Source organism: Eucalyptus grandis, chromosome 6 (genome assembly GCF_016545825.1).
Source record: "Eucalyptus grandis isolate ANBG69807.140 chromosome 6, ASM1654582v1, whole genome shotgun sequence".
In the NCBI taxonomy this organism is placed as follows: domain Eukaryota; kingdom Viridiplantae; phylum Streptophyta; class Magnoliopsida; order Myrtales; family Myrtaceae; genus Eucalyptus; species Eucalyptus grandis.
This window is the reverse complement of record NC_052617.1, coordinates 43,461,232-43,484,898: the sequence shown is the minus strand read 5'-3', so window position 1 is coordinate 43,484,898 and position 23,667 is coordinate 43,461,232. Positions and strand designations below refer to the sequence as shown.

Here is a 23,667-nt window from a genome sequence, read left to right as displayed (position 1 = left end):
GTATGAATGTTGAAGAGAGGTAAAGAGAATCTTGTTCGGCCCACCATGTGCGAGTGGGAGATGATGGTTTTATGTGATGGGCCTAAGTTGGCCCGTCCGCCCATGATGGGCCTAAAAGCCCGGCCCACAAGATTAGGGCCCATGGATGGAGGGATACGATGAAGGGATACGTTTCTATTTTTGAGGGAACGTATATAAGGGAGGAAAGAAAAAGACGAAGACACCTTTTGGCATTTTTAACGTACGCTCGTCTTTCCTCTCTCCCTCCAAAAAGAAAACCAAAAGCTTAAGGCGACGCCGTCTTCCCTTCAAGGCCAATCGACGTCATCGGATCGAACGGGATCGGTTTCTCTTCCTCTTATCGGCGTTGGTGTTTAATCTGTGGCTAACAAGGTACACTCGATTCCGTGGTGTGCTTTAGGATCGGTGATACATGTGAATTTCCCGGGTTTGTCTTCCGCATTCGTTTTAGGGGTTCGATTTAGTGTCGAATCCGGTTTTTGGGAATCCGAAATTCCCAACAAAAGGATTCGAAATTTCAAAAAGGAGGGGAGGAACAAATTCCTCTCTCTCGTGACTGCAGACCTCTCACCGTCCCTCTCTCGCCCCCGCTGACTGCCGGAGAAGCAGCATTCCGACACCTTGCCTAATCACGAGCCCTGTCCGTCGAGATTCAAGTCCCTCCGAGCTAGCGTGGTCGATGATGTTATCAAGTGAGCTCTTCTATCTCCGCTTCGGCGATTCCTAGTGGATCGGTCGTTCCTCGCAATTCCAATTTAGTGAAAAGAGCTGCGGGCTAGCGAGTCCTAATGGAATAGCAAATTCGCCGACGCTCCTCCTCTCCTGGCATTGTATTCGGAAACGCGGCCTCAGTTTTTCTCTGTTGTCCTCTTGCAGTGCAAGCGGGGAGCTACTCCGAAAGGTTAAGGTACAGCTGAATCCACGAGCCTGCGACTCGACTCGAACTTCGGAGGTGTTCTACCTTTTCCCGTTCTTCTGTGCGATCGTGTTTTTGTTGCGATCGGGGAGCTCCTCCTGACCTCGATGGCTTGATTACTCTAATCGTTCTCACTAGCTTGTAGATTCAGTAAAGTTCGATGTACTGGTTTAGTTTGAATAGAAAATATTTAGCATAATCCCTACACTTGAATTAAATGAAGGACGACAATTTGAATATGTACCAAAAGTTCATGAATCATATCAAACAAATTAAAAATCCATGTATTACATTGCACATTTAGCTAAAATTCATGGATTATATTGAACAAATTAAAAATTTAGAAACCATATTACATATTGAGATAAAAGTTCGGGGATTATTGGTGTCATTATCCTTTTAACTGTTATGAGACTCTTAATTGCTCAAGGTTCAAGAGGGATAGATGGCTGCTTGTTTTGTAATTCGTGAGAAGAAGCAAGGCCAATAAATGGGCCAAAAAGTTGGATCTGTCCGTTCGTCATCGCCAGGCCTATTTGATAAAAGTTCTCTCTCTTTCATTTAAGTTCCACGAAAAAGCAAAAGAAGAAGAAGAAAGCAAAGGCCCAAACAAATCCACCAGAAAACCAGAAATTCACGAATTCGTATGTTAAGGATGGAGATTCCTTAAGAGTGGTATTTAGCAAATTATAATTGTCCAATTCCAATTTTCTTTTGTCCCGTTATACGTGAAGATAATACGAGAGTAGAATCGAACGGGCTTTATCCCCTCCAAGATAACGGTTTTGGATCTTCGATGTTTAGTCTCTCTTTATTGTCCTCAATGGTGGGTGAAGTGACAAGCCATTCGATTTCGCGACATGCAATCTGGGAGCGGAGGCTGATGTCGTGTCGGGACCCGGCAATTCTCTTGGAAAACCGATGGGCTCAGAAAGGTTTCTCTCTCTCTAGGGCATATTCTTTCATGCCATACTTGGTACTTTTCTTTTTTCCTTTTCTCAATTTCACGATCATTCCCACTTTCTCTTTTTAGAGGTTTCCCGTTAGTGATCGTCCACCGAGGAATCTGATACCTAATGCTACTGCAGTATATCTTTAAAAAAGAAAAGAGACATTGTTTTTGGATTCGGCAATTTTGGGTATTTTGTAATTACAAAGCCTGACACGATCTACGGAAAAAAAGAAGAGAAAAAAAAATCCTAGCTATGTAAAGATGACATAGCGTGGCTTTAATAAATCTTGTTTTTTTTTTCCATCCCCTAATTGAAGGAAATTAGCTACATGAAAACTTGAAAGGCACTCCCAAAAAAATGGCGTAACCCAATTTTTTTCAATTAAGTTGATAGTGATGTGAAAAATGCATGTCTCGACTCCTCGTGGAAATTCGTGAATTTTAGATTTGCTCGTTTTTTTCTCCCTTTGGGTAGGAAGGGGGGAGGAACAAGAAAATGGGAAAAGTGGGGTTGGCGTGAGCGAGGAGCAAAAGGATAAAAGGATTTTGAAATGTCAAAGGGGGCGTGCATGAGTGACTCAAAAATCTCCAATACGACAGAAGGAATCGAAAATAAAGCCGTGGCGATCGCTTGGTGCACGAAAGAAATGCGATTCACTCGAATCGGAAACACTCGCCACTGTCTCCTCGCTTGGGGGCCACCTCAGTTCCCATTTTCCCTCCCTCTTCAACCCCCCATCAACATCATCGCCATCATCACCACCTTCACCTCCCTCTCTCTCTCTCTCTCTCTCTCCCTCAAATTCCTTTTGGATATATCCATTCGTACTAATCAACTAATCAATTCAACGACCTTCAGAACGGCAACGCAAGGAACAGTTACAATACCTAAGCACGCGATTGTTAAAAGAAATTTTTGCAATAAAAAAATATTGTTAGGAAAATTAACTTTCGAGAATGTGTTTTCCTCTTTCCAAACTAGGGAATTTGTTTTCATAATTTTTAGCGTGCATTTTCTTTGACCGCATATGATTTTTGTTAATTGGCCATGAGTCGAAGGATTAGATGTGGAAGTTTTATACAATAACCAACTGAGTTGTAATTATACATACTTTTTAAGGATTACACTGAGCACCAAGCAGTTAGAATACCGAGGAAGGTGGCAACTTTTGCTAGCTCCCTGAGAACATTGCAACAAATCATTTGCATATCTAAATTATTATTTCTTCTTTGTTATTGGTATATAATGAAAACATGATACTGCTTTTTAGCCATAACTGACCAAAAAAAAAAATGTCACTTCATTATGGAGGGAGAAGAAGATAAGCAGCATTTGGTCATCTGGATTTTGACTGAATGAGATAGGAAAAGTTATGATTGAGAGTTCTCCAGTTTTTTCATTGTGTCTAACTACTTCAGCCTCCATCTGCCACTTTTGACACTCTCCCATAGTGCCTCGAGTCTGTAGTCTCATCCGTGGCCCTCTTGATTGGCATCCTCATGGTCGTCTGATGTTTATGCAATCCTTGCGCAAGGGTCATGAATCCTTGTCCCAACGTCACATAGACAAAGAGGTAGAGCTTGAAGGGGATCCAGGTTGCCTTTTGGTTGAAAACCTGGTCTTCCACATGGGTCGTCGTTAAACTGCTCACTTGAGGACTTGCAAAAGAGCATCTTTGACTCGCCCGATGCAGAATTGATGCCAAAACAAAAGTGCATAAAGAAATACAAAAAGTAAGCGAAAATATGTACCTTCTTTGTTTGTGCAAATTAGGGATAGGAATAAATATGGATTTATCATCACAAGCCCATCTCGAAACCAGAAGCAAAATCACAAGAGAAATTGATTTTATGACAAAACCATAAAGAAATTGATTTAATATTATCTTGGAAAGTGCTTGGACAAATCCTCAACAACTGAGAAGAGAAAGGCATCGGAAACTGTCGCCCACACAACACTCATAGGAAGAAGAAGAAGAAGAAGAAGAAGGGGATTGAGATACAAAACACCAAATGACGACACCAAGAGAAGTGATAGAGGGAAATTTGTCAAGTTATTTAAAAAAAAAAAAAAAAATTCACCCTATCCAGATTCATCCACTGCTGTCCTAGATTTCTCATAAAACATTTTATTTAGATATATCTCAATTCATTCTTAGATTACCGGATAATTATATAATGGGGACTGCCGAAAGCAGTCATAAGGTATTCTATTATTTAACGAGGATAGTCAACTAACGAAAATCTCCTCGTTTAAAAGACAATCATTTCATGTTCAAAGGTAACACATGGGTTCATGTACGATCGTGTTTTGGAGTGGCTGCATGCACAAAACGGGAACAAAGATAGCGACCCCAATGCAGCGATTGGCCAATAGCAAAAGCTGAGAGAGAGAGAGAGAGAGAAAGAGAGAGAAGACCCTTTTCGCGACGACTGTATAAATGCATAGGCAAGGCCGCTGGCTTCCATTACCGAAAAGGTGGAAAATCAAAGGCAAAGTGCACGGTCGATCCGCATCGGCATTGAATCTTTTTCTTGCCTTCTGGCTCACATGAGAAAGGAATCTCCAAAGTTGGTAAAGTTGTCACCGCACAGTAGTGGGTGCCGAAGCGACATGGATTGACGTGCCTCCTCCTCCTTTTTCGTTGCCCAAAAGCTGTCGAATCGCCAAAAAAAAATAGATACGGATCGATCTCTCCGTGCACTCCTTTAAAAGCCCAACCAAAAAATTAAAAAAAAAAACATGCATTTTTTACCTGAATACAGGTATAACTTTACCATCCTCTCTCATCGCGTGTAGACCACACTGAGAATGGCACTTAGAAAAGATGGACGGAAATGTCTCGCGCACAAAAGAAATCTCAGACGAAACCTTATATAGGGTGATACCTTGTTAAAAGTCCAACGAATCTTAAGTTATAGATCAAGGGAGGTTATGTTAATATGAGAAAGAGTAGATGACGATGATGTTCGATTCCAAAACTCAAATAGTGAGTTTGCCATCTCAAATTATTTGAAGGAAACCCGTTAACTTATTTAACTGGTTTCCTTCAAAAAATTAAAATTGGAAAATCTTTTTTTATGAAATTTCCTCAAATCCCATGAGATTCCTTCATTTGAGAATTTTTTTTTAAAAATACAAGAAAAAAGCTAATTTTAGAATAAACCAAATACCAAAATATAGATAATCGTAAGTAAAATAATATAATCACCACCAAAAGTAAATAGTTAATGTCTTAAGAAAGATAAATTCAAGTTGAAGCATGAATTTGAGACTAATAGTGAAATCATTATGCTTTTGAATGGCTCCTCGTACTTTTTGCTTATATCAAGTTGCTCCAGGAGGATTTTCTAGTATCTAGAATTAAGATTATTAATATCAGTAACACGTGATCAAGTGACACCTAACCATGGTTTTTTGTGGATTATAAGTTAATTTTGTAGTAAAGTAATTATCTTCAAAACAAAACAGTAATAAGTACAATAATGATTTCTTCCCCAATTACAAATTATATTTTGAGAATACCTATGCCGACCCATCTAATCTAATTTCCAAGTGAGTGAAAATAATTGAAATTTTCGTGACTGCATTCGGCAATCAAGTGGTTAGAGGTTGCTTTCTTCCACATTTGTTCTATTTTATATTTTTCAAAAAGGTGATGTAAGACTTCACGTCAGCACCACATCACCATTTAACGGTGTCTAGTCAACCACCTTAATATTTTTCAAAAAAAAAATATTAGGGTTTTATAGTCCTTTTCTTTCTTCAACATCCACTGTAAAAGTTACAAAAGGCGTGTATTTTATAAAATTTATATTTAAATTTCCTGATAGGTCCAATCGGTTTCCATATATGAGGACCATTATCATGATGGTTGTCCTTGATAGGCATCCATCGCGATGACCACCACCAATGGGGGTCATTGATAACCAAAAGCCATTGTGACGGTGATCATTAATGTAGGTCGAGATCAAGATTGAGATCTCGTTATTGATATGGTTTTCCATGTATATGTTATAGTTGTTGATGTAATTTCACATCAATGAAATGCGCGGTTATAATGTCTCGTATTTACATGTAGTTTCTCGTTGCTAAGCGTAAGCTTTTGTGCTAAATATAATGACATAATATCAAAGCATAGGGGAATAGTTTAGATTTTAGCACTTTAATTGCCTCACAACAAATAAGAATCGTGTGTGTTTCACAATAGTCAAACCAAGTGAACATGTGTAGGAGGGGCTTAAACGCAAGAGAATATTAGTACAATCTCATATCACTTGAAGACATTATAATAATGTACCTTATATACGTGTGTATTGTGTATATAAACGATGTGAGATCTTACTAACAGTTCGATTTAAAGTGATCATCTCAATAAATGCAATTACGACCACCACAATGGTTGTCACGAACAAGCTATTACGACCATCAAGCCAACCACCACAGTGGCAGTAGCTCGTTATGGTTGGCCCCCACAATTCCTCTCTCAATTTTTATTTTTTAGTTTACTTTTATGCTATTAAGCAATATTTTGATTTTTTTTGTTATTTTGTATAACTATGTTTGATAATAATATCCAATGGTTGCCCAAAAAAATATCATAACAATTCCTCACATTTTTGCTAACTAATTTTATCATGTCTTAAATCATAATTTTGGGATTAGATATAGTGAAAAATCTTGTTGGTTCACCTTTTTTCCTAAATAGTTCTTTTTTTTTTGGGGGGGATTCGTTGTTCTCTTAAATAGAATATTTGCTAAATCTACTTCTCAATGGTCAACTCTACACCTTCATGAGCTTGCTGGTTGCAACTTACTCATCAAAGAGAGTTTATGGTCTAGAATCTACCATTATCTCTAAGAATGACGGTATCGTTACTTTAGCCGGGCCCATAAGTACCATTGAAACCTCGTGAAAATGCAACAAGATAGATGCCTAAACATTCTCCAAAGTATAAAAAGAAAAAAAAAACTACGGTTTGCATATAATTGATTTTCATACTAAAGTTGATTTACAAAATTGATTTAAGGAAAACAACATATATTATCAGTAAATTTTGGTCCAATGTGTTGCTTGAATATTTTAACTTGTTCAATGCGGTCCATCGACTTTTGGTATATGTTCAATTTAGTCTCTGAACTATATAAAAATGTTTTATGTTATCTTTCAAGTGATTCAAGTTTATAAACAATATTGAAAATTTTTCATATAATCCAAAGATTAAATGGAAAATGTACCAAAAATTCATGAAGTTCAAAAATAATATTGCATATTTAAAAGATTACGTTGAACAAAGTAAAGGTTTAAGAATTTTATTACACATTAGGGTAAAGTTCATAAACCATTTATATTGTTTTCCTTTGATGTAACAAGCGATGTGTCAAGTTTCAAAAGATGGATGGGTAATGAATGACAGCTCTAAGCACATCTCGAAAAGACGCTACTCATGAGCCGTGCCGCCCATGACGACCCGGCATGCATGGACGAGAGAGATCGTGAACGGTAGAAAGTCACGTTGTCATCATTTGCGGGAAAAGACAAGGAGAGTAAAGGAGCTGTAATCGAATTGATTAAATCGAGCTCTCTTAACTTTATGGACCAGAACGCAAAGACATGCCACTAACTGCATAATGGTTCGCACGAATCAATCTGCTTTGCATGGTCGGGGAGACATTTAATAACATGAGGGGGAACTTTTTCCGGGTGACAGCGATTCTCGTCCCACTGATTTACCATTATTCTATCTGCTTTACGCTCGGCTTTTCCATGCGTCGGATTCTGAAAGTTTGTGGTGGCTAAAGAACGTCCACGACAAAAAGCGCCTCCTTTCCATAATAATAAATTACCAACGCATAAAGATTTCTTCGCCGCTAAGACGTAAAAAGATTCGGATAAAGACCGAGAGGCATCGTGTTTTAAACTTTAAGACCCTCGAATGGTATGCTTTCAGAGCGATGAAAAGACTTCAATCTGATGGGTGGGTTCGTTCGCGAGTGGGGATTACATCGATAGGAATGATATCGCATGGCTTGTCGCGTCGATGATGAATGAGGGGCGTAAGAGACTTAACTGTAAGAGATGCGGAAGCGAAGGGTGGCGCCTTTGCCCCCGCCGGCAATAGGCGCGGGATGAGAATGGGGTTTGCATCCCCGTTCACGCATTTATCTTTTTGGTCTTTTAATGTTTTTCGAATTTTCGCCGTTATGCTCGACCTCAATCGATATTTTGTTTCGTCAATGTCTCGTGAGATGAAAATTAGTCTTTGAGGGTATTATTGGATGGGAAAACATTTTAAAGCTTAGAAAGGCGTAATGATATCGAATGATTTATCATCTTTTCAGCATTAGTTTCTTCATGTGGCGAGACAAGTGGAGCACAAGCAAATGACTGAGGAAATTTCTCTGAGCTCGTACGAGATGGGGGAAGGAGTTTTAAATGCGAAACTAGGATTGCTTATGCCATCCCTTTCCAATGTGAGAATGTATTTTATGTGACTACCGTGATGCATAATCGAGAAAGGGAGATACATACGCATCTAACACCCAAGTAAGATGTCATTCATAGAACATAGGAAGCAATGATTGATCAAGTGCATCACATCATCGTTGTTGTGAGGAAAATTGTTCAAAAGATTTTGAGTTTATTGTACTTTTGTTAATTCAGCATCAAATGTTTTAATTTTATCAATTTAGTTAATTTGGCCAATTTGACCAAAAATTGCCCATATAAATACTAGTTATTCTAAGCGTAAATGCCAGTGCTAACATTGACAATTTTTAATAATATTATTATATTTATGCAAAATATTGTTTAATTTCATTTTTCTTTTCTTTTTCTTTTTTTCCTAACCCTAGGTCGGCGACTTTGCAAACCTAGGGTTATAAAAAAAAAAGGGGGAAAAGGAAAAGGAAATGAAAAAAAAAAAAAAAGGGAAAATATTAAAATGTTATAAAAAATTGTTTACTTCAACACTAAGAGTGAGCATTAGTCCAAGGTTAACTTGGATTGACCCTAAATCACCTTAACCTTGCTGAATCCGGTCTAGTTCTTAGGTGGATTGGGTCAATCCTTGGTCTTGGAATCCTTGGACCAACACTGTGTGAGTTGATCATCAGTCTTAGAAATTTAGGGTCGGTCCAATCCGGACTAACCCTAATTGTATATATTATATAAAATATATCTAAAATATATTATATTTAATATGTTAATTATATATATTTATATCCTAAAGAAAAAAACCCTAAGTCAAACGGGGCGTAAATATCATTAAACATCTCTTCACAGCGTCCTCTTTTAGTACTTGTTTTCTTCTGTCTTCTTTGTCCTCTTAGTATTCAATCTGCCAAAATCGAAAGAAACAACTTCCCCGCTCACCGCTCAACTTCCCATCTCGTGCCATATTTTTATAAGCAATCTTAATCGTTTTTATGGTTTCTTACTTTTAGCAAGTGTGAAATTTTTATTGTCATCTTATCTTAAATCTGTTGAATATACTAATATTTATAGTTTGATTACACAACATCGTATTATCGATGGATATGTAATTTGAAACGGTAGGTTTATTTTTTCAAGGAGTATAAATTTTTTTATCAATTAGTCCTGGATTGACCCTAGAATCGAACCAAAACCATTTGGTGAGTTTAGTTCTCGTCCTAGACTCAACAGGGTCGGTCCTCGATCTCAAAAATTGAGGATCAACACTGTACGAATTTGTCCTAGAGTTAGGGGGTGGATCGGCCCAATTCGGACCATGCTTACTCCTAGTCAACATTAGTTGTGTCACATTAAACCATTGGCATCAATGTCGGTGATTTCCGATCGAAATTAACAAGATTGACTTAAATTGACAAAATATGAAAAGTGTTTAGAATTAATTTGGTAAATTTTAAAAATGTATGATTGAATTGGTAAAAATGCAATAAGTTAAAAAAATTTTGATAAATTTCTGCATTGCCACATGATGCATCTATCAAATAAAACACTTTTATCCACCATTGTCATCCCTAGCACGAGTTGAAGTTTCACACCACGCATCGGTCTATACACATGCCACAAGTCATCGAATAGTTGTACACGTCAATAAAAGGGGCCTGTGCAAATGATACTTTGTGCAGTATTGGATGAAAAGAAAAAGAAAATCACGAAATTATATCTATATACTCACAATCGATCGTAGATTGATTTTGAAATTTAACCCTTTAAAGTCGGCTCAATTGATCGTGGGATTCGGAGATTTTTTCGACACGGGAATCTAAGAAGATCACGCTTTCAAATCATGCTAATTACATACAGACTGTCGCTAAAAAAATTACAGATTTAGCGAACTTCACGAGCTTTTGCATAGTCGGGCCGTAAGAGGATTCGGGAATTTTAAAAAAGGAGGAACAAATTCCCTCCAAATGATAAGAGGAGGGGGAGGAGGTGGGGGAAGGCACCAGCGAAGCACGAGGCGGCGGCAGCAGCAGCAGCAGCGAACCACCACTCACTCACTCCCTCCCTCCCTCCCTCTTTCTTTCTCTCTCTTTCCCCGCCAAAGCAAAGAAAAGCGGAAAAAGGCCCTGGACCGAACGACACCGCGTCTCCCCCTGCTCCCCCTGCTCCCCCTTCACCATATCTGTCCCCGTCTCTCTCTATCTCTCGTTAGCTCCAGAGCTTTCGCCGTCCCCCTCTCGCTCCCGCCGCCCGCCGGAGAAGCAGCATTCCGCCGCCTCCCGCTCCCGTCGGCGGCGATTCTCCTCTCTCTCTCTCTCTCTCTCTCTCTCTCTCCTCCCCTCCCAATGCGGACCCTGCCCCGCGCCGGCGCCTGATCACGAGCCCCCGGCCGGTCGGTCGAGATTCGAGTCCCTCCCGAGCGAACGCGGTCGACGACGCTACCAGGTGAGCTCTTCCGTCTCCCCTCGGCGATCGCCGGTGGATCGGCCGTCCCTCGCGATTCCGATACAGTGAGAAGAGCCCCGGGCCGGCGGTTCCTAACGGAATAGCGAATTCGCCGACGCTCCTCCTCTCCCGGCGTCGTATTCGGAAACGCGGCCTCAGTTTTTTCTCTGTTGTTCTCTTGCAGCGCGAGCGGGGAGCTGTTCCGAAAGGTTAGGATACAGCCGAATCCGCAAGCCCGCGACTCGACTCGAACTTCGGAGGTACTCTGCCTTTTCCCGTTCTTCTGTGCTGTTGTGCTTTCGGTTTGCAATCGGGGAGCTCTTCCTGAGCTCGATGGCTTGATTACTCTAGTCATTCTCATTAGCTTGTAGATTCAGTTAAGTTTCATGAATACGCTAGTCTCGCGTAAAGCGCGCTCTCTCCCTCTCTAACTACTGGAAACCTCAATACGAGTACACGCGAGGTGCTTCTGCAGTCTGGCGGTCTGGCCTTTAGGATTATTGTAATCGAAACCCGGATTAAATCGCCTCCTGCTATAAGCCGAGGACGTGGAGCGAGTGACGGGTAGTGCTAGATGGCGGACATTCCACTCACGCCACCGAACGTGACACCTCAAATCAAGCGCGAGAAATGGGGAACTGACCATTGCTCTGTTTGCGCACATGGGCATCGATGGGACTTTCTCCCGTTCCTCATGGGATACTCGGGAAGCCATTTCCGACCGCGTATCCCGAGCACGGAGAAGATCACGTGATAAGGAAAGAACTCTCTCGTCCGTCGTTGGGTCACTGCAAATCCTCTTTCGCAGGATTGCGTCTCGAACACTGCCCAGATGCTAAAAGATTTCACAGCCTACCCCTCTGAGGCGCGGTAGGTCCGTGACACTATTCGCTACCCTCTGGGGTCGGATGTCAAAATTGTCAATGATGATCAATATCGGAGGGGATGGATATGTTAGGGTCGGTGGTGAGGATGCCTTCCCGTGCGTTTTGGCATCTAACGAGGTCCTCCGACTTTTCTGGGCATAGGCCAGCCTTCAGTGACTGTACCAGTCCAATCCAACTACGGAGTCGCGTATTTATGGACGAAGCAATGATGCTTTTTACCTCCAACTTGCCTTGTTCCAGCAGGGGAAATAGACGGGCTGCAAGCCAGTCGCTTCTGTCGATTTCTTCTGGGTATGGTCGCGTCTCTTTTGGCTTTGTCCGTCCCCCATTTGGTCACATGTGTCAGTGGTCTTCTTTTGAGCTCTACCTATTTCGTTTCGCTAATCATGACCACATAGGCCCCGCATCTCTCTCTCTCTCTCTCTCTCTTTCTCTCTCACTCAAACAAGATATTTAAAGATATTTCGAGCGACTCTAAGTCGGCGAGGGAATGACTTGGATGAGAGAACCCTTTCCAGAAAGTAAAGAAGACCCGAGCCCAAAGGGAAGCTGAAAGAAGAGAGTGAAAGATCGCGCTTAAATTTTAGTTTGGTTTTTGTATATTCTTGTGCCTAAAGCCATTGAATGATGGTATCCATTCTCACGACTCATCTTGCTTCTTTTTCTTCCTTTCTTTCTTTCTTTCTGGAGCACTTTATATCAGTCAAACATTCTTGAACAGAAATTTGTTTACTCAGCAAAGCAAAGGCATCTGAATTCTTGTCAACGACGGGTTGGAGCCGGACATAGGGAAACATTTCACAAGTAAGATGTGGGCAACATTTTATTTGCCATTAGGATTGGCGTAGTTCACTGCAAGAGCATATTAAAGGGGTAGAGTCAATGGTTGGTTTTCACTTCTTCACCTTGAAGAGTGTATTAATTTTGTTAGCATACTAATTGCGTCCACTGACAAAAAGTGCACTAGTGGCTTTCATAAACCATCTGTCTAATTTATATCTGTAGATCTGTCACTGCATTGCACTGGAAAAATAAGGCACGTATATTACTTCAGCATTTCACCTGAAGTTGGGGAAGGTCATGAATAGTCTTGGTTTTCTCTAAAGGAATTTTGGGGCCCTGATATGATCTTCCCGAGTTTAAATGGTTGCGTTAGCTCACTTCCTAAAAGACAAAAAATATGTTGGTTCTTTGTTCTCATCTGCGACCGATGTTTTCCTCTTTTGAGGGTGTACTGCAGGAAGTAACCATCAGTCTAAATTCCTGCAGTGACTATAGATAGACAGGACACTCAAACTGAGGAATTTCGGATTTCATATTGATTGTTTACTCTTTATGTAGAGCTCTTATCGTTTGCAATTACATTGGCCACTAAGATGGATGCTAAAAGTGGCCTGTCTAATTTCTGTCATTTTCCGTATGATGTTAGCAGAAGCATTCGATATCACTGTCTATTTTGTTAAAGTGCTGATTTAACAGAAGAAAATAATTGCGTGGTACTGTCGGTCCATTCAAAAGTGCCACTAATATTACTGTAACACTGTTCACTTACATGATGAAAAGTACATCTTAGATTAAAGGAAGACCTTGCGGGGTATCCATGGATAATTGTCCTTGGGTATAGGACGCCAGGACCGCGTCTAAGCACAGAGATGAAGTTTGAAGATTGACAGGGCTTCATCAGTTTGTGCACTCTGAAAACTTCGGAGAAAAGATCCGAGGAATGAGGTCATCGTACAATTGACCGACCAAAGTCTTTGTTTGCTCATTTTTTCAATTTTATAATCTCGACCCCATTTAAATTCCAGAATTGACCCTTTTTGCTAAGTTTGGAGGTCTTTATAACAATCATGTGGATCAGTCAGATCATTACTGTGAATGATTTCGACATCGGACCTAAGTACATATGGACAACCATTTGATGCCTTCGGAATATATTATGCAACAATCGAGGTCGATCTGCCCGTTTGGCACTGCTTGTAAGTTTTCCGAATTGGTTTCAGATTCTTTACCTCGTATGCCTGGCCACGTAAGTAAGTAGATCCGTAAGCATTTAATTCTGGGTCGGATTGAGCCGGCTTTCCAGAACCTGACCACTGTGACGGGAGACTAACTTGATGCGAAATAGGAGTACAGCTGTCACGACAACAAGTTAGGGAGAAAAATTGCAGTCTTCCATGTACTGCTGAGTAGCCGCAGAAGATGAAGCTCATGGAAAGATATATAAGCGACCAGTCTTGCCAGTTGGTTGCGACTTGCGAGCTAACCAGACGATGACGCCTGCGGTGTACGCCTAGGATGATGATTTGCTTAAAAATCTTATGAAAATTTGTCACTTCAACATGTGAAAATTAGTTGCTAATGGCACGGGGAGTTCATACGTGTTGCCGATATATGGCCAGCAGCTTTCGTCTGCAGACTAAATTTTCGTTGCCCTCCATTTCTTTTTCTTCGTTTTTTTTTTTCTTTATGATTATTTTTTTCATTCCCCTGGGGGTTGAGCGAAAATAATTACCACTTTACTTAACATGAAAAGCCATAATCCCATCGGCGGTACCTGCATGGCGGAAAGCTTGGTGCACCCTATAAAAGCTTTACATCGAGGATTGATGTTGCTCTTCTCTCCTGTTGCTCTCATCATGACAATCCTCTCGCCATCCGAAATTTCCTCTCTCGCCCCCTCTCTCCCTAACCCATTGGCTTTCGTTCTTCTAGTCGAAAGCCATCGCACAAGGCATCGGATGGCATAGAGCTCAACCAAAATATTATTAAAAAAAAAGGGGGGGAAAAAAGGATCTTTTTCTTCAGGAGGTGTGGTGGTGTTGGCCGATTTTGGAGGTGGGTTTTGATGCTCATCTTTTTCTGATGATTGACGGTACCGACTGAGTTTCTGGGTATCAATGAACTTTCGCCGAGGTTGATGATTGTTCGGGCTTACGGTTCGGCCAACTCGCGCCGGGGGCGTCTTCGTTCATGCAATGTGTTTGTATTTCCATTTTTCCAGTAACGTGCCTGTTAGTTTTTGAGAAGGAAGAGCAGAGTTTCTTGTGCATCTCATTTCATGTGCGCTCTCTTGATGGACTTGCCCGGGAGCTGATGTTCCTTCTGTCTTCTGGACGTGAATGCTACTTTTCGTGCTTAATTAACAGGAATCTGGTAGACCCCATATTGTGCCTAAATGCAATTCTGTGGATCCCATTCTCTCTATTATCTCTTTTCCTTGCCCACTTTCTTTTTCGCATATTCATTATACATATGTATTTATAATTTTATTTTGTTTTCTAGAAGTGCTTATCGTTTTCAACTGTTGGAGTAGATACGTTATGCTTGACATACTACTGGCTATAATTCGACTCCCTGTGGTTCCTACATAGGAAAAGTACCTGAAATTCTTGTGTGCTTCCAGGCTATTATTGATCCTTCTTTGTAAAAATGTAGGATACTCAAGTTTTCTGAGCAAAGCTGTTAACGAAGGTTGAATAAATTGTGAGCGTATGCCTGGAAACAAGTACAACGGTAACACTGTCCATTTTCCTGGTCGTGTAGAACGGCTCCTAAGAGAAAGAGAGCTCAGAAAAAGCAGCAGGGCTACCCATTCAAATGAGACAACTGAGGCTGAGCTAGAACATGGGCTGCGCTTTAGAGATGGAGAAAACTCGGGGATATCTTATGTTGAACAGTTTTTGGAAGGGGCTGCCGCCGCCAGGGCATTTACTGAGGGCTTTGAAAGGCCAGATGGGAGGTCTTCCAGACAAAGACTCTTGGTGGTGGCTAATAGACTGCCTGTCTCTGCAGTCAGAAGAGGGGAAGACTCATGGTCTCTCGAGATGAGTTCTGGGGGGCTAGTTACTGCTCTTCTGGGTAAGTATCATCTGGTCACTCCTTTCCCTGAAAATCCCATTTTTCTGTTGCAGCCATTACATGATTAGTAGGGCTCACTCCCTTGGTTCTCTAGTTTATTATATTTCTATTCGCTGCTTTTTTTCCCAAAAATTCTGAAAACCTCTTCTAAGGAGGTGGATCTTGATGCATTTGACTTTGTTGAAGGTGTGAAGGGGTTCGAGGCAAGATGGATAGGATGGGCTGGCGTAAATGTGCCCGATGAGATTGGACAGAGGGCTCTTACTGATGCTTTGGCTCAAAAAGTAACGTTATCGCATCAGATTCACCATTTTTTCTGTGCTATATCATGCTTTGCATTCTTTTAATGTATTTAACCAAGATCAATTGGCCGGTGTTTCTATTTGTGATATAGATGCCAGCTTTACAATCTGCTCCTTTTCTTGTTCACAGAAGTGTATCCCAGTGTTCCTTGATGAGGAGATTGTTCATCAATACTACAATGGCTATTGCAACAATATATTATGGCCTCTTTTTCATTATCTTGGACTTCCACAAGAAGATCGCCTAGCAACTACAAGAAGTTTTCAGTCTCAGTTTTTTGCATATCAGAAAGCAAATCAAATGTTTGCTGATGTTGTAAATAAGCACTATGAAGAAGGTGATGTAGTCTGGTGCCATGATTACCATCTTATGTTTCTGCCGAAATGCCTGAAGGAATATAACAGCCAAATGAAAGTTGGATGGTTCCTCCATACACCATTTCCTTCCTCTGAAATTCACAGGACTCTGCCATCACGGTCCGAGCTTCTGCGTGCTGTTCTTGCTGCTGATTTAGTTGGGTAAGACTACCCTTTATTTGGATGCTGCATTAGGTTTGTCTTTCCAGCTTTGCAACTGCAGATGCATTCTCTTGCATGTACTTGCATTGATAATTTTGTTTAACTTTTCGATAGTTTGGAACTGCGAATATGAAAAAACGTGTATTCTATTGTCTCATAAATATATTGGAATTGGAGGTCAATCTGAATCAAAAATAGTATGGAGAGTATGCGTTTGTTTCCTGTCCATGATCCAACATGTCTCCTGGATTAGAAAACCTTATGTGGGGTACTTATTCATGTTCGTCTGTGAGCTCGACGCCTTGGACATATAAAACCTCAGAAGCTTTTTTGCCTTTAAGTTTTCCTTCCTACATGCTACTCATTGTTATTACATTTCTTGTATTTTTGCAACATTGGACCATCATGACATCAGCTTTTCATGATATTCCAGTTTCCATACCTATGACTATGCAAGGCACTTTGTGAGTGCTTGTACTCGTATTCTTGGGCTTGAGGGTACACCGGAAGGAGTTGAAGATCAAGGGAGGCTGACGAGGGTAGCTGCGGTATGTATAAGTTTAGTCTGTTGATCACAACTGCTTCATTTTCATTGCTTTGATTTGAAATTTTGATTGATTATATCATTACTCTTAGCCCACAATACATGGAATGTTAACTTACATTTTGCTCTTATTGTGCTCGATGTCTTCAGTTTCCTATTGGGATAGATGCTGATCGTTTCATCCGAGCACTTGACACCCAACCAGTTCAGGACCACATAAAAGAACTCAAAGAGAGATTTGCTGGTCGTAAGGTATATTCTTTTCATAGTCAATGGGGAGAACGTTTTTATCACGCATCTTTTATTGTCTGTCATTCCTTGACTATTCGGAAGACAAATTGTATGCCTGTCTTTTCTCAAAATTATATGAAGAGGCTTCTGAATGGTCAAACTGCATCTTTGGATCTGACTTATTGTTTATGATTTAATTTTACAGGTGATGTTAGGTGTCGATCGATTGGATATGATCAAGGGGATTCCCCAAAAGATACTGGCATTTGAGAAATTTCTTGAAGAAAACTCAAATTGGCATGACAAAGTTGTTTTGCTGCAAATTGCTGTACCAACAAGAACAGATGTTCCTGAATGTAGGTTTCTTTCAGTCTGTATGAGTTCTAACTGATTATGTTCTCTTGCCTGTCATAAATCTTGCTTGCTTTTACGTTTGAAAATCTGTCATTGGTAATTTGGAGGGTTGATCTCCGACATACGGTTCTCAGTTTGGGTTCCAATGTTCTCTGCTTAAAAGCTATTTTCCCTTGCAGTTTTTATTTATATCTCTAGGATAGAATACAAGCTGTTCTTTAAGTTGCTACTGCACTCGAACTGAGGTGTGCTTATACTTAACTGAAGCAATACTGAATTCCATTCTATAGATAAGTTGGATATCACCGAATTCTGAGAGTTTCTGAAAACAGTTTCTGTCTCATTCTTTCAGCAAATTTGTCAATACCATGCAGTTCATTGCTGATGATTCTGACCACTACTTTTTTGTCCTGTTTGTTGGGGCAGATCAAAAACTTACAAGCCAAGTCCATGAAATTGTTGGACGCATCAATGGAAGATTTGGGACATTGACGGCTGTTCCTATACATCACCTGGTCTGTTTTGTCTTCTAACTTACAATGGCTCTATGATAATTAACTTTGGTTGTAGGATGATTTATTTTTGACTTGACTTAGTTGCAAGGCTGCTACTAAAAGTGGATTGTCTGTTGGCTGGATCACATTATATTCTTAGTGAAATAGTAGTTTTATTCATCAATCCAATGCACAAAGCACTTGATAGTACTTTCTTTTGACGCATAAGACTGTCATTCTTTACACTGCTGGCAAAAACATTTATGAAATATCTTATAAGTTTTTCTGATTGATATGCATAGTTGGATAATACTACCTGTGGAATTTGATATTTCAAAGTAGTTGCTCCTTATAAGAATCTTCCTGTTCCTATTCTATTGCATTTAAGATGGTTGGAATGCGAGAACAAATTATTCTTATGGTTTGTGCTTCACATTTGGAGAATTTTCTTTCCATGAAAGAAGATAATGATAAAGTTGTAACGATTAATTACCAGTTCAATAGCAAAACTCAATTCAACGGAAAAACACATTCTTCTCATTTGTATCGACTCTTTAACCCTACTATAATAAAGAATATGGGTCAGAATCAAATTCCAGTTAATTTTGGTTTTCATTATCCATTATGTTAATGTTCACAATGCTTAATGCTTGTGTTCATGTAGGCATATGCAACTTTCCTGTGACGTTCTCTTCTGTCTGTCGCAGGATCGTTCTCTTGACTTCCATAAGCTATGTGCCCTTTACGCAGTTACTGGTAATAATTCCATCTTATGAATTCCCTACACTCTTCTAGTCCTGGATGTCTGGCTTCTTCATAACTTTACCATACCTGGCCTTATGTTCCAAAGGGTTCTCTCTCTCACATTGGTTCCTTCATGGGTTTGCTGCTGTAGTCCGTTAGAGTAGCATGGTCATGCTATGCTGATGCAGTGAAAAGGCTTCTTAGTAGCAGGTTCATGGGTATTCTGTTTGCTAGGATGTTTTGAATTAGTGATTGGATCTCAGTGGAAGAACAAAACTTTGATGGTGAAATAATAAAGTATTGTTTCTGCATAATTATAAAAGTCATAGATATCTGAAAGCTATCTTTTAATAACTAAGTGATTGCTTTATTAGAGGATTGTTGGACTGAACCTGATTTTGCCTTTTCAGATGTTGCACTTGTCACTTCATTGAGGGATGGCATGAATCTTGTTAGTTATGAGTTTGTTGCATGTCAAGATTCAAAGAAAGGGGTTCTAATTCTCAGTGAGGTAAATTCCTATTTCCCTGAAACTTCTTAGTGCAGAGAATGTGCTATTGTGTAGATTGGAACATGGATAATGAGACCCCTTGTATTACTGAATTTATGCTGATAACGCCTATCTAAGAGATCTATCTTTACTCCCTAAAATTCTGGAAGTTATGCGCTAATTATATTTCTTGGCTATTTATTAAACCAAATAATTTCACACCTGATAGATAACAATAAAGATATAGTTAAGAAGTCATTCTAACAGAGTTAATTATGGTTTAAATGCAAGAAACACATTGCAATTTTGCCTCAGAAGAATTTAATCTGCCCTGTTTACTTCATTTTGAGTAGCCATGGAGTATGAACTTCAAGTGAAAGCTTTTTGAACAAGAAGAGAACTTCAAGTGAAGCTTTTTAAGCTAATAATTTGTTTCAGCTTCCAGATATGGAACTAAATTAGCTAATAAGTTTGCAAAGCTCTTGTAAAGATTAGTGCTCTCTGCTTGATTTGTGGATTTTTCTGACAGGGTACCCCATGTCTCATTTCGGACATCTCACAACCTGAATAACTATCCTCTTTCTGCATTGATACTTAGATTATACTTTACCTATTTCTTTGTTTATTTTATAGTTTGCTGGTGCGGCTCAGTCTCTAGGCGCTGGTGCAATTCTAGTGAACCCTTGGAACATAACAGAGGTTGCTGTTTCTATAGCCCAAGCTTTAAATATGCCTGCCGAAGAGAGGGAAAAGCGTCATCGACATAATTATGCACATGTGACAACCCATACTGCACAAGAATGGGCCGAAATGTTCGTAAGGTGTGCAACTCTCGCCTCTATGTTTGACTGACCAATAAATTTGAGGCTTTGTATGCAAATTGTTTTCACATTTAGAGCTGTTAATGGAATTCTTTAAATATGTTCATTGTGCATCCTTGCATAGCTGCATTTAATAAATTGCAAGTGGGTACTGTGTATATACTTTGCAGTGAACTAAATGATACTGTTGTTGAGGCCCAGCTAAGGACAAGACAAGTACCTCCTCTTCTTCCAGTACAAGATGCCATTGGACGATATCTATTATCCAACAATCGCTTACTCATTCTGGTATGCTCCTGAATTCGAGATGAATGTTATAACTAGATTCTTTTACAATGGTACATCAAATATTTTCTTTCACTCCCTTCATGGGTACTCTACTTTCATGTTTGGATTGATCCATACTCTGAAGAGCATTAGTGTCATCTGCTGCTGATGTTGGCTGAGGGTTGGCATATATTACCACCTCCCTTCTTACATATTGACTTTCAAGTCAAACTGGTTCTTGGTACCCAGCCTTTTGCCCTTCACTTTAGCTGTGAGAACTTCTTACTTCATATTTAGGCATTACTATGCTCGTGCTCCCCATTGTGGGAAAGGCTGTTTAGATGAATTGGTGATCTTGAGGTAGTACTAATACAGCAACCTTTTTATAGCAACGAGAATTTATTCTACTACAACCATTTTTAACATCAAAAGTCTATTTGCTTGAGTAAATGAACTTTTTGTGAATTAGTTTTCTGAATTTTCATGTGTTTGGTTTGCTAAAAATGACCAGTCAATGGAAAATCATTTACGGTCAAACATAATATGTATGCTTAAAGTTAGGAAAATGAATTCCCTAACTGGAAAATGAGAAAACATTTTCGGTGAATTTTTTTTTCCAGGAAAGCATTTTCCTTTATCATGAAATTTTCCCTAAAACAAACACTATTAAGTTCTCTAGTGTTCCTATAGTTCCCTTTGAGGGAGGGACAGAGAGAGCTGATTACCAGGAGAAAGTGATGCTTGATAGGAAGTTAAGGAACTCATGTGAATCTTGTCATGCAAATTTGATGGATACCTTTTACCCTGCAATTTGAAGGCTGTGGCTTTATATCCTCATCCAAAATAATTATGAGCACCTTGTTTTAAAACTTTAGCTTCTCTTACAGAATGAGTTGTTCCATGTATATATTTGCAGTGATCTGGATCTTGATTTTGGTATGACTGATTCACATACCCCATAGCACAGGCGAAGCATTGTGGCCAATGACTATTGCATCTATACAGTTAGATATGTACATAGCTCGTTTACTTGGATTGCGATAGCTTAGCTTTAAAATTTGGAATTTCTTGATAAGAACTTGCTCTAGTTGCATTGATTGTTCATGAACTTCAGAGTTTTCATTTTCGGCCGTATGTTCTTGCTATTGATGCACTTATTCCCCTTCATTTTTCTGTGGTTGAAAATTTAGGGGTTCAACGCAACATTGACTGAGCCAGTGGACACTCCAGGGAGAAGGGGTGACCAGATTAAAGAAATGGATCTCAAATTGCACCCCGAATTGAAAGAGCCCTTGACAGCACTTTGCAGTGACTCGAGGACGACAGTGGTTGTCCTCAGTGGGAGTGACAGAATTGTCTTAGATGATGTACTAAAGTTTAGATTCATGACAGTCCATTTTGACAACATGTTTAGCAATTTTTAACCAGCTGAATACTTTCACAGAACTTTGCAGAGTACAACATGTGGTTGGCAGCTGAGAACGGGATGTTTTTACGTCTTACAAAGGGAGATTGGATGACAACGATGCCAGAGCATTTAAACATGGAATGGGTTGACAGTGTAAAGGTGCCTACTTTTGAGCCAATTTGCTTTCCATTTCTATATTCTAGACTCTAAATTTAAGATCCTGATGGCATCTTTCAGCATGTCTTTGAGTATTTCACAGAAAGGACTCCTCGTTCACATTTTGAACACCGAGAAACCTCGCTTGTATGGAACTACAAATATGCAGGTGGTCAAATGGTCACTGAGCTCTTTACAACTATTAGCTGACTTTCCAGATCTCCTTTTCGACATCTGACATATCTTCATTCCCTTCCTATGCTGGTAGATGTTGAATTTGGAAGACTCCAAGCACGAGATATGTTGCAACATCTTTGGACAGGTCCTATATCTAATGCATCTGTTGATGTTGTCCAAGGTAGCCGTTCAGTTGAGGTGCGAGCAGTTGGTGTAACAAAAGTGAGTGCACACCCATTATTCTATGCAAGTAACTCCTGTTGCTAATGGTAGTGACTGACGCTTCCCTCATGAAAACTCGGTGTCTTTTTCAGGGAGCAGCAATTGACCGTATATTGGGTGAGATTGTTCACAGTAAATCCATGACAACACCGATTGACTATGTTCTCTGTATAGGTCATTTCCTAGGAAAGGTAATGCCAATATTTGTCTTGAAATCATTTGTACCTTGTATATCCCCTGTTTTACTTGCCTCTCTTCTATAGTGAATCTCTAACTGATGTCTTGTTCATGATGCAAAAGCTAAAGGAAAATATCATAAGAGGAATTTATGTAAGCAGATGAAGTGCAGTTGTAAGTAAACTTTAGGACACTAAATAAGATTAGTTTCTTCTGTAGGATGAAGATGTCTACACATTTTTCGAGCCAGAACTTCCTTCTGATGCTCTAGGGATTCCCAGAACCAAGGCTACTGATGGACTGAAGTCTCCAGGGGAGAAACGATCTTCATTGAAGCTTCAAGCTAGTAAAAGCGGGTCAAAAGCGTCTGCGGTGAAGACACAACGACCTTTACCAAACCCTGAGAAAAGAACTAACAACCATGCCAGTGGTAGTGGGAGGAGGTCATCTCCGGATAAAATATCTTGGAATGTGCTCGATCTCAAGGGGGAAAACTATTTCTCATGCGCTGTTGGGCGGACCCGTACAAATGCTCGCTACATGCTTACATCCTCTGACGACGTAGTCTCGTTTCTCAAGGAACTGGCAAGTGCCTCACTTTTTGAGGAGTAAGACAACAAAAGCTGATTTCTGGAGGATATGTTGGCACTGCAAGCCGAGGTTCTGCCTTCCCATTACGAATATCAATCTCTCTATATTTCTAATTTCTCCGTGTACCTCCCGTGTTTGTGGGCTGTCTCATACCTAAGTCGAGTGCCCCATCCTCGATATGGCTTTGAGCTGGCAGTTTTCGACTACAACAAGGTCATGAACTGGGAATTTACTTTGATCTACAATTGAGAAAATCAATCTGTCGAAAATAGTAATAAATACAGCCTTTTGCTCTCTGGAAAAATGCAACTACTGCTAGACTGAGTGCCTAGGCAGTTGTTAACGTCTATCATTCAGTTCAGTTAAATCCTAAATTTATCAACCGGGCAACTACCACCTTGCTAAGGTGCTCATCCCCAAGTGGAAGGCACTGACAAAGTTCATATGCCTCGCTCTTGTGGATGCTGAATGAGACTCATCGTCTTTGTTGGATAGAAATTTATCTGGTAAGGGCTTTAAACAATGGGGACCCTTTCGCTTGAAGAATAAGGTTTGCCTAGAAATGCTAAATCTTGCCGGAAGATATAGCTGAGCGCTCCCGAGGAGCTAAGCAGTGCCCGTACGGAATAATTCAATTTTTGAGGTATTGATATT

The 23,667-nt window shown here is 40.0% G+C and overlaps 1 protein-coding gene across 7 annotated transcripts; it reads left to right on the top strand.

Annotated features, from left to right (window-relative positions):
* The first annotated feature begins 950 nt into the window (after positions 1 to 950).
* Positions 951 to 23,317, top strand: LOC104450066 (alpha,alpha-trehalose-phosphate synthase [UDP-forming] 1). 7 transcript variants are annotated; one of them, XR_005552219.1, is made up of 19 exons: positions 10,419 to 10,768; positions 10,953 to 11,028; positions 15,094 to 15,516; positions 15,703 to 15,800; positions 15,949 to 16,337; positions 16,771 to 16,885; positions 17,032 to 17,133; positions 17,318 to 17,468; positions 17,893 to 17,981; positions 18,668 to 18,716; positions 19,115 to 19,215; positions 19,828 to 20,015; positions 20,186 to 20,303; positions 21,473 to 21,649; positions 21,727 to 21,849; positions 21,950 to 22,015; positions 22,115 to 22,245; positions 22,338 to 22,436; positions 22,642 to 23,317. XR_005552219.1 is itself a non-coding variant. In XM_010064472.3 (19 exons), exons 3-19 carry the CDS (start codon positions 15,150 to 15,152, stop codon positions 23,032 to 23,034), a joined length of 2,778 nt encoding a protein of 925 aa, XP_010062774.2. In that variant the 5' UTR covers positions 10,419 to 10,768; positions 10,953 to 11,028; positions 15,094 to 15,149; the 3' UTR covers positions 23,035 to 23,317. The 7 variants fall into 7 exon arrangements, 6 of the variants coding, with proteins under 6 accessions (XP_010062776.2, XP_010062774.2, XP_039171613.1 ...); XM_010064472.3 differs by having other exon boundaries at positions 21,928 to 22,015; XM_039315679.1 differs by lacking the exons at positions 10,419 to 10,768; positions 10,953 to 11,028 and adding exons at positions 12,103 to 12,285; positions 12,393 to 12,459 and having other exon boundaries at positions 21,928 to 22,015.
* The last annotated feature ends 350 nt before the right edge of the window (positions 23,318 to 23,667 follow it).